At 45.6% G+C, this 11,592-nt stretch overlaps 1 protein-coding gene across 1 annotated transcript in view; it reads right to left on the bottom strand.

Annotated features, from left to right (window-relative positions):
* Positions 1 to 7,870: 7,870 nt before the first annotated feature.
* LOC106563992 (glutamate receptor ionotropic, NMDA 2A) overlaps positions 7,871 to 11,592 on the bottom strand; it is a 428,098-nt gene continuing 424,376 nt past the window's right edge. The window contains exon 20 of the mRNA XM_045690511.1: positions 7,871 to 9,138. Within this exon, the coding sequence (XP_045546467.1) occupies positions 8,033 to 9,138 (1,106 nt within the window). The 3' untranslated portion in view covers positions 7,871 to 8,032. The remainder of the gene's footprint in view (positions 9,139 to 11,592) is intronic.

Below are 11,592 nucleotides of genomic sequence, written 5' to 3'. Positions count from 1 at the left end.
GTCCATACTAGCATGTCTAGAATCCAGCATTGTAGTGAGCGGTCCATACTAGCATGTTCAGAATCCAGCAGTGTACTGAACGGTCCATACTAGCATGTCTAGAATCCAGCAGTGTACTGAGCGGTCCATACTAGCATGTCTAGAATCCAGCAGTGTACTGAGCGGTCCACACTAGCATGTCTAGAATCCAGCAATGTACTGAGCGGTCCACACTAGCATGTTCAGAATCCAGCAGTGTACTGAACTGTCCATACTAGCATGTCTAGAATGCAGCAGTGTACTGAACTGTCCATACTAGCATGTTCAGAATCCACAGTGTACTGAGCTGTCCACACTAGCATGTTCAGAATCCAGCAGTGTACTGAACTGTCCATAGTAGCATGTCTAGAATCCAGCAGTGTACTGAACAGTCCATACTAGCATGTTCAGAATCCAGCAGTGTACTGAGCAGTCCACACTAGCATGTTCAGAATCCAGCAGTGTACTGAACTGTCCATACTAGCATGTTCAGAATCCAGCAGTTTATTGAACTTGTCACGTCCTGGCCAGTAAAAGGGGTTATTTGTCATTGTAGTTGGTCAGGGCGTGGCAGGGGGTGTTTGTTTTGTGTGGTTGGGTAATATGGGTTTAGGTTCTAGTCTTCTTATTTCTATGTTCATCTAGCTTTTCTAGTTCTATGTGAGTTTTGTCAATGACGTCCAATTAGAGGCAGCTGGTTGTTGTTGTCTCTAATTGGAGGCTATATTTAATTGTGTTTGTTTTCACTGGGTTTTGTGGGTGGTTGTTTCTAGAATAGTTTATGCACCTTACTGGACTGTTTTCGTCGTTTGTTTTGTATTGATTAAGTGTTTTCTTTAATAAATAAGAGGATGAGCACTTTACGTTTTGGTCCCCCTTCAACGACGAGTGTTACAGAACTGGGCATCACGATCCATACTAGCATGTCTTGAGAACAGTGTACTGAACTGGGCATCACGATCCAAACTAGCATGTCTAGAATCAAGCAGTTTATTGAACTGGGCGTCACGATCCATACTAGCATGTCTAGAGAGCAGTGTACTGAACTGGGCATCACGATCCAAACTAGCATGTCTAGAATCAAGCAGTTTATTGAACTGGGCGTCACGATCCATACTAGCATGTCTAGAGAGCAGTGTACTGAACTGGGCATGCATTCTAAGTAGTATGCTAGTGTGGCGATTGGAACACATCCTTAGTGTGCATCCTAAATGACTCCGTATTCCCCTTGGGCTGATATACCCTAAGAAGTGCACCACATAAATGATGTAACCTAAGTAGTGCACTATATAAGTTGTGTACCCTAAGAAGTGCACTATATAAGTTATGTGCCCTAAGTAATGCACTATATAAGTTATGTACCCTAAGTAGTGCACTATACAAGGTGTAGGGTGCCTTTTGGAACATCTCCGGGACACAGTTGTGTTGTTGGTGTTGGTGGTGTTGTTGATGGTGTTGTCAATGTTGTTGTTGATGGTGTTGGTGGTGTAGTTGTTGGTGATGTTGTTGTTGGTGGTGGTGTTATTATTGCTGGTGGTGTTGTTGTTGGTGGTGTTGTTGTTGTTGGTGGTGTTGTTATTGTTGGTGTTGTTATTGTTGGTGTTGTTGTTGGTGGTGGTGGTGTTGTTGGTGGTGGTGTTATTATTGCTGGTGGTGTTGTTGTTGTTGGTGGTGGTGTTATTATTGCTGGTGTTGTTGTTGTTGTTGTTGGTGGTGTTGTTGGTGGTGGTGTTATTATTGCTGGTGGTGTTGTTGTTGGGGGTGTTGTTGTTGGTGGTGTTGTTGTTGGTGTTGCTATTGTTGGTGTTGTTATTGTTGGTGTTGTTGTTGGTGATGGTGGTGTTGTTGGTGTTGTTGTTGTTGGTGTTGTTATTGTTGGTGTTGTGTTGTTGTTGGTGGTGGTGGTGGGTGGTGGTGTTATTGTTGGTGTTGTTATTGTTGGTGTTGTTGTTGTTGGTGGTGGTGGTGTTGTTGTTGGTGGTGTTGTTATTGTTGGTGGTGTTGTTGTTGGGGTTGTTATTGTTGGTGTTGTTATTGTTGTTGGTGTTGTTGTTGGTGGTGTTGTTGGTGGTGGTGTTATTATTGCTGGTGGTGTTGTTGTTGGTGGTGTTGTTGGTGTTGTTGTTGTTGGTGGTGTTGTTATTGTTGGTGGTGTTGTTGTTGGGGTTGTTATTGTTGGTGTTGTTATTGTTGTTGGTGTTGTTGTTGGTGGTGTTGTTGGTGGTGGTGTTATTATTGCTGGTGGTGTTGTTGTTGGTGGTGTTGTTGGTGTTGTTGTTGTTGGTGGTGTTGTTGTTGTTATTGTTGGTGTTGTTGTTGTTGTTGGTGGTGGTGGTGGTGTTGTTGGTGGTGTTGTTGTTGGTGGTGTTGTTATTGTTGTTGTTGTTATTGTTGGTGTTGTTGTTGTTATTGTTGGTGTTGTTGTTGTTGGTGGTGGTGGTGGTGTTGTTGGTGGTGTTGTTGTTGTTATTGTTGGTGGTGTTGTTGTTGAATGTGGTGTTGTTGTTGGTGATGTTGTTATTGTTGGTGGTGTTGTTGTTGAAGTTGTTGGTGTTGTTGGTGTTGGTGGTGTTGTTATTGTTGGTGGTGTTGTTATTGATGGTGTTGTTATTGTTGGTGGTGTTGTTGTTGGTTTTGGTGGTGGTGTTGGTGTTGTTATTATTGTTGGTGTTGTTGTTGTTGGTGGTGTTATTGTTGTTGTTGTTTGTGTTGTTGTTATTGGTTGTGTTGTTATTGTTGGTGGTGGTGTTTTCATTATTGTTGTTGGTGTTGTTGGTGTTGTTGTTGTTGTTGGCTGTGGTGGTGGTGTTGTTATTGTTGGTGGTGTTGTTGTTGTTGTTATTGTTGTTGGTGGTGGTGTTGGTGGCAGTGGTGTTGTTATTGTTGGTGTTGTTATTGGTGTTGGTGTTGTTGGTGTTGTTGTGGTTGTTGTTTGTGTTGTTTTTGGGGTTGTTGTTGGTAGTGGGGGTGTTGTTGTTGTTGCTGGTGGTGTTGTTGTTGTTATTGTGGTTGTTGTTTGTTGTTTTTGGGGTTGTTGTTGTTAAAACACCTCCTCTATAGGACAAGGATCAGATTGGTCATGCAGTACAAATCATCAGTGTTAATTAAACAGATTGACTTAGTAAAGTGACATACCCTCCCAACACAGCTGTGATGTGTAACCAACCGTATCACATCAGGAATGAAACCTGAAACTAGATGAATGTTCCTTCCATCCACTGTCTGGTGTCCTGCTACACACACACACACACACACACACACACACACACACACACACACACACACACACACACACACACACACACACACACACACACACACACACACACACACACACACACACACACCAATCATAAACAATACAGACACACACACCATTCATACACACACACACACAGACGCACGCACACACACCATTCACACACACACACACACACACACACACACACACACACACACACACACACACACACACACACACACACACACACACACACAAGGGGTTAGGATGTAGGGTTGGGACTAGGGTTACACAGACAAATAGAGGAGGTGAACTATAACAAAGGTCATATAGTCATCTTAGAACAAATAGTAAAGTAAAAATATGACATTATTTATTGTCACTTTGTGTATTTTATATACAGTGTTGTTGTTGCAGATCAACCTATCAGCTGACTAACAAACTGATCAATCAACCAATCAAGTAATCAATCAACGGGTGCAGTGACACAACATTACATGCCTTTAGAGACAGAAGGATTAAAACCCCACGGAGTCGTACATCTATAATCATTACCGTTAATAACACAAATCAAACTAATTAACCAGGAAATAAATCAAACATTTAAAATCAGAATCATGAATTCATTTCTCTGTACAGAATTATTATATGATATTGCAACCTGATATTGTGCATAAGAGCATCATCACCATCATCATCATCATCATCATCATCATCATCACCATCATCATCATCACCATCACACCAAATCTGTTTAAAGAGAAGACCGGGCTATTTCACCAGCGCAGTTAGAAAGGTTCAGTTTGGGTTTCAAACTGTTTTACACACTTTACAGGCAATGATGTAGTGTGTTTCAAATCAAAATCAAATCTTGTGTGTGTGTGTGTGTGTGTGTGTGTGTGTGTGTGTGTGTGTGTGTGTGTGTGTGTGTGTGTGTGTGTGTGTGTGTGTGTGTGTGTGTGTGTACATGTGTAGTGTGTGTTTGTGTGTGTGTGTGTGTACACGTGTACAGTCGTGGCCAAAAGTTTTGAGAATGACACAAATATTAATTTTCACGAAGTCTGCTGCCTCATGATGGGAATTTATGTATGATGGGAATTTGCATATACTCCAGAATGCTATGAAGAGTGATCAGATAAGTTGCAATTAATTGCAAAGTCCCTCTTTGCCATGCAAATGAACTGAATCCCAAAAAACATTTCCACTGCATTTCAGCCCTGCCACAAAAGTACCAGCTGACATCATGTCAGTGATTCTCTCGTTAACAAAGGTGTGAGTGTTGACAAGGACAAGGCTGGAGATCACTCTGTCATGCTGATTGAGTTTGAATAACAGACTGGAAGCTTCAAAAGGAGGGTGGTGCTTGGAATCATCGTTCTTCCTCTGTCAAGCATGGTTACCTGCAAGAAAACACGTGCCGTCATCATTGCTTTGCACAAAAAGGGCTTCACAGGCAAGGATATTGCTGGCAGTAAGATTGCACCTAAATCAACCATTTATCGTATCTTCAAGAACTTCAAGGAGAGCGGTTCAATTGTTATGAAGAAGGCTTCAGGGCGCACATGAAAGTCCAGCAAGCGCCAGGACCGTCTCCTAAAGTTGATTCAGCTGCGGGATCGGAGCACCAACAGTACAGAGCTTGCTCAGGAATGGCAGCAGGCAGGTGTGAGTGCATCTGCACGCACAGTGAGGCAAAGACTTTTGGAGGATGGCCTGGTGTCAAGAAGGGCAGCAAAGAAGCCATTTCTCTCCAGGAAAAACATCAGGGACAGACTGATATTCTGCAAAAGGTACAGGGATTGGACTGCTGAGGACTGGGGTAAAGTGATTTTCTCTGATGAATCCCCTTTCCGATTGTTTGGGGCATCTGGAAAAAAGCTTGTCCGGAGAAGACAAGGTGAGCGCTACCATCAGTCCTGTGTCATGCCAACAGTAAAGCATCCTGAGACCATTCATGTGTGGGGTTGCTTCTCAGCCAAGAGAGTGGGCTCACTCACAATTTTGCCTTAGAACACCGCCATGAATAAAGAATGGTACCAACACATCCTCCGAGAGCAACTTCTACCAACCATCCAGGAACAGTTTGGTGACGAACAATGCCTTTTCCAGCATGATGGAGCACCTTGCCATAAGGCAAAAGTGATAACTAAGTGGCTCGAGGAACAAAACATCAATATTTTGGGTCCATGGCCAGGAAACATCCCAGACCTTAATCCCATTGAGAACTTGTGGTCAATCCTCAAGAGACAGGTGGACAAACAAAAACCCACAAATTCTGACAAACTCCAAGCATTGATTATGCAAGAATGGGCTGCCATCAGTCAGGATGTGGCCCAGAAGTTAATTGGCAGCATGCCAGGGCGGATTGCAGAGGTCGTGAAAAAGGTCAACACTGCAAATATTGACTCTTTGCATCAACTTCATGTAATTGTCAATAAAAGCCTTTGACACTTATGAAATGCTTGTAATTATGCTTCAGTATTCCATAGTAACATCTGACAAAAATATCTAAAGACACTGAAGCAGCAAACTTTGTGGAAATTAATATTTGTGTCATTCTCAAAACTTTTGGCCACGACTGTAGTGTTTGTTTGTGTGTGTAGTGTGTTTGTGGGTGTGTAGTGTGTGTGTGTGTGTGTGTGGGTAGGGTGTGTGTAGTGTGTGTCGGGATGACTAGCTGATCTAATGGGGTAAAGACAGCATCTCTCCTCCCTCTTAATCTCAGTGTTTAAAAATCAATACAGTTTCTCAGTTACAACACACACACACACACACACACACACACACACACACACACACACACACACACACACACACACACACACACACACACACACACACACACACACACACACACACACACACACACACACACACACACACACTGTACTGCCATCCCCTGGAGCCAGTATGTGTGTGATGTGTGTGTGTGATGTGTGTGTGTGTTACGTAACCGTGTTCAGTTGTAGAAAATAATTTTTGGTCATGTGTCAGGGTAGCAGAGTATAAAATATCCTACAAAGTGAAGAACAGCTAGAAGACAGTACCTCATAGCGTCAGTCTCAATACAGACCTGTACAACATCATCATGGTGTCTGTGTGTGTCTGTTACTCTGTAGAAGAGCGTTAGGAAGCATGCAAGGTCAAGGGTTAGGGGTTAGGGTGCTAACGCCATACAACTAGAATGATTAGAACACACATCGCATCACCATTCCATGTTCTGAGCCCATTCATGTGGGATGTTGGATTGACATCAGAGTTGTGTCTCCATGGTGATACCATTGTCTGGCTGGGTGTTCTGTTCATTCCAGCTGTACGGGCTAAAGAAGGAAACCCTGATTGGTGATTCTATCTAATCTCAGCCCTCTGGCTAGCTAACTGCTAGTGTGGCGACTAGAGAGCCATCAGTCCTAGTGCAATATGTGTTTGGTAGGGGTTATCCCTGGTAGAGAGAGGGGAGAGCTGGGGGTTATCCCTGGAAGAGAGAGGGGAGAGCTGGGGGTTATCCCTGGTAGAGAGAGGGTGAGATGGGGGTTATCCCTGGTAGAGAGAGGGGGAGTTGGGGGTTATCCCTGGTAGAGAGAGGGGGAGCTGGGGGTTATCCCTGGTAGAGAGAGGGAGCTGGGGGTTATCCCTGGTAGAGAGAGGGAGCTGGGGTTATCCCTGGTAGAGAGAGGGAGCTGGGGATTATCCCTGGTAGAGAGAGGGAGCTGGGGGTTATCCCTGGTAGAGGGAGCTGGGGGTTATCCCTGGTCGAGAGAGCTGGGGGTTATCCCTGGTAGAGAGAGGGGAGAGCTGGGGGTTATCCCTGGTAGAGAGAGGGGAGAGCTGGGGGTTATCCCTGGTAGAGAGAGGGGAGAGCTGGCGGTTATCCCTGGTAGAGAGAGGGGGAGCTGGGGGTTATCCCTGGTAGAGAGAAGGGGAGCTGGGGGTTATCCCTGGTAGAGAGAGGTGGGGGTTATCCCTGGTAGAGAGAGGGGGAGCTGGGGGTTATCCCTGGTAGAGAGAGGGGGAGCTGGGGGTTATCCCTGGTAGAGAGAGGGGAGAGCTGGGGGTTATCCCTGGTAGAGAGAGGGGAGAGCTGGGGGTTATCCCTGGTAGAGAGAGGGGAGAGCTGGGGGTTATCCCTGGTAGAGAGAGGGGGGAGCTGGGGGTTATCCCTGGTAGAGAGAGGGGAGAGCTGGGGGTTATCCCTGGTAGAGAGAGGGGAGAGCTGGGGGTTATCCCTGGTAGAGAGAGAGCGGGGAGAGGATCTCTCTCTCAGAAGAACCAAATAGCGGGTTTAGAGCCCAGCCAAGGCTGTGTCAGAGGAGAGGAGGGATCAGAAGTTAGAGGTCATCACTCCAGACATCCAGATGAACATCCTACCCAGTCCCAGGGTACACAGAGCAGTCTATCAGTCTCTCTGTATGGTTCAGCTCTTTTCCTGTACAACCTCTCCTCTCCTCTCCTCTCTCCTCTCCTCTCCTCTCCTCTCCTCTCCTCTCCTCTCCTCTCCTCTCCTCTCCTCTCCTCTCCTCTCCTCTCCTCTCCTCTCCCCTCCCCTCCCCTCCCCTCCCTCTCCTCCCCTCTCCTCTCCTCTCCTCTCCTCTCCTCTCCTCTCCTCTCCTCTCCTCTGTATAGTATTAGTGGTTTATGAAGTAGGTTTAACTCCTCATAGAAAACACTGAGGACTAGGACTGTTCTGTTCAGCTGTGTGTGTGTGTGTGTGTGTGTTAAGTCAGATTTGTCCCTAACACTAGCACACACCTCTTTCCCGTGTGTGTGTGTGTCTCAGACGTCAGACTCGATGCTGGGCATGCGTCGGTAGAGGCGTGGCCTGTTTCCACCGGCGCTGGAGGCCCGGGGAGCCGTCACGTAGCTGATTGGCTGCTGGGCCGCCACGGTGGGCGGAGCCATCACGTACGACATCACGGCCGTCTCTGAGGCCATGGGGTAGAAGAACTCCTGGTGGTTACCATGGGGATGCCCGTGGTGGTTGCCGAGCGTCATCGCCAGGGGGACTAGTTGTTTGTAGAGGTCGGTGGCAGAGCGGCCGTGTGCCAGGCGCTGTGCTGCGGCCAGGCTGTTCTCTCCTCCGCCTCGCTGCCCCGTCCCCCCTCCACCCTGCAGGAAGGGGTTATGGGAGGGCCGGTCGGGGTACAGGGACTTGGAGCGGCGGGGGAGGGGCAGGGGGTAGGGCAGGACGGGATCCAGAGAGTGGTTGAGGGGGGAGGAGGAGTAGGGTCGGTCAGAGCGCATGGTGAGGACGTTAGCATAGGGACTATCCTCCAGGAGACCAAAGCTGCTGTTATCTCTGCTGTTGTCCCTGTCTGGCAGACTGAACCCTCTGAACTGACTCTGCTGCTGCCGCTCTGACTCCCTGCTGCCCCCCCGATGCTGCTGCTGCTGCTTCTCAGGGATGTTCTCATAGGAGGGCTGTCGGCTGAGCTGGGTGGAGAGGTGAGATCCTGGGGGGGAGGTTCCGGCAGGGGGGAGGTAGTGACTCACCAACCCATCACCCTCACCCACCAGACCCAGCTCGCTCTGAGGCAGGTAGTGGGTGTACATGTCTCCGCCAGAGTGAGGGTGTGTGTGCTGGGAGTGTGCATGTGGAGAGTGTGTATGTGGGGAATGTGCGTGTGGGGAGTGTGCGTGTGGGGAGTGTGCGTGTGGGGAGTGTGGGTGTGGGGAGTGTGCGTGTGGGGAGTGTGCCTGTGAATAGGTCTGGTGCTGTAGCTGGTCTTCACTGATGTCGTAGAGGTTTCCCAGGTGGACGCAGGCATCACAGCGGTTCTGAGGGGAGCGGACTGTGTACAGACCAGAGTAACCTGATAACTTCCCTAGACAGGACCGGCAGTGGGTCTGTCTCTGGCCCCCTGGGGCATCATAGGAACCATCTAGAGAGATGAGGAGAGGAGAGGAGAGGAGAGGAGAGGAGAGGAGAGGAGAGGAGAGGAGAGGAGAGGAGAGGAGAGGAGAGGAGAGGAGAGGAGAGGAGAGGAGAAAGAGAGGAGAGGAGAGGAATGTATTGATTAAGTGTATGTTATCGTTTTGGTCCCTTGCAGAACCAAATGTAGCAGCAAAACAGAACCCAGGGTTGCTGAGATTAGTTGTCTCTTATCTGTATCAAATGTCTGCCAGCAAAAATTACCCCTCTAGTTTACTGAACTGAATGTAATTGAATTGAGGAAATAAAATAAGGGACATTTAAACATATGCTGATTACCACAGAACACGGTAGACATTTACATTTTTACATTTTAGTCATTTAGCAGACGCTCTTATCCAGAGCGACTTACATACATTGCATACATTTCATTTATTTAAAAAATATATATGTATTGTACTGGCCCCCCGTGGGAATCGAACCCACAACCCTGTCATTGCACACACCATGCTGGCGTTGCAAACACCATGCTCTACCAACTGAGCCACAGAACACAGTAGACATTTAAACATATGCTGATTACCACAGAACACGGTAGACATTTAAACATGCTGATTACCACAGAACACGGTAGACATTTCAACATGCTGATTACCACAGAACACGGTAGACATTTAAACATGTTGATTACCACAGAACACGGTAGACATTTAAACATGCTGATTACCACAGAACACGGTAGACATTTAAACATGCTGATTACCACAGAACACGGTAGACATTTAAACATGCTGATTACCACAGAAAACGGTAGACATTTAAACATGTTGATTACCACAGAACACGGTAGACATTTAAACATGCTGATTACCACAGAACACGGTAGACATTTAAACATGTTGATTACCACAGAACACGGTAGACATTTAAACATGCTGATTACCACAGAACACGGTAGACATTTAAACATGCTGATTACCACAGAACACGGTAGACATTTAAACATGCTGATTACCACAGAACATGGTAGACATTTAAACATGTTGATTACCACAGAACACGGTAGACATATAAACATAATTATTACCACAGAACACGGTAGACATTTAAACATGCTGATTACCACAGAACACAGTAGACATTTAAACATGTTGATTACCACAGAACACGGTAGACATTTAAACATAAATATTACCACAGAACACGGTAGACATTTAAACATGCTGATTACCACAGAACACGGTAGACATTTAAACATGCTGATTACCACAGAACACGGTAGACATTTAAACATGCTGATTACCACAGAACACGGTAGACATTTAAACATGCTGATTACCACAGAACACGGTAGACATTTAAACATGCTGATTACCACAGAACACGGTAGACATTTAAACATGCTGATTACCACAGAACACGGTAGACATTTAAACATGCTGATTACCACAGAACACGGTAGACATTTAAACATGCTGATTACCACAGAACACGGTAGACATTTAAACATGTTGATTACCACAGAACACGGTAGACATTTAAACATGCTGATTACCACAGAAAACGGTAGACATTTAAACATGTTGATTACCACAGAACACGGTAGACATTTAAACATGCTGATTACCACAGAAAACGGTAGACATTTAAACATGTTGATTACCACAGAACACAGTAGACATTTAAACATGTTGATTACCACAGAACACGGTAGACAACTTGTTAGGGCTAAGGTCTATTTTTCTCAATTTCCGCCTGACTGACGTGCCCAAAGTAAACTGCCTGTAGCTCAGGTCCTGAAGCCAGGATATGCATATAATTGGTACCATTGGAAAGAAAACACTCTGAAGTTTGTAGAACTGTTAACATAATGTAGGAGACTATAACACAATAGATCTGGTAGGAGAGAATCCAGAGATAAACCAAACAGATTGTTTTGTTGTTGAGAGCCCATGCTCTTCCATTAGAAAGTATAGGGAAACAGTTAGTTCAAGCTCCCAGTATGCAATTCCCATGGCTTCCACTAGATGTCAATAGTCTTTGTTCAAGGTTTCAGGCTTGTTTCTTCCCAAACGAGGAAGAATTATAAGTTTTAGTGCTGGAACTCAGAGTTGAAAATCAGTCTGTGCGCATGCAATGAAGAGGACGCGCACCTGCTAATATCGCTTTCCTATTGAACATACTTCTTTCCGTATGAAATATTATAGTTTAATTATATTTTAGGGTACCTGAGGATTGAATAGAAATGTATTTTGATTTGTTTTAACAAAGTTTTGCGGTAGCTTTTTGGATTCCTTTCTCTGCATGTTGAACGAGTGGATTACTCAAATCGATGGCGCCAACTAAACAGACTTTTTGGGATATAAAGAAGGATTTTATCTAACAAAACGACACTACATGTTGTAGCTGGGACCCTTTGGATTGCAAATCAGAGCAAGATTTTCAAAAAATAACTGAATATTTA

Source organism: Salmo salar, chromosome ssa12 (assembly GCF_905237065.1).
Source record: "Salmo salar chromosome ssa12, Ssal_v3.1, whole genome shotgun sequence".
NCBI classification, from domain to species: domain Eukaryota; kingdom Metazoa; phylum Chordata; class Actinopteri; order Salmoniformes; family Salmonidae; genus Salmo; species Salmo salar.
The sequence above is the reverse complement of the archived record's forward strand: the minus strand, read 5'-3'. Positions and strand labels throughout refer to the sequence as shown.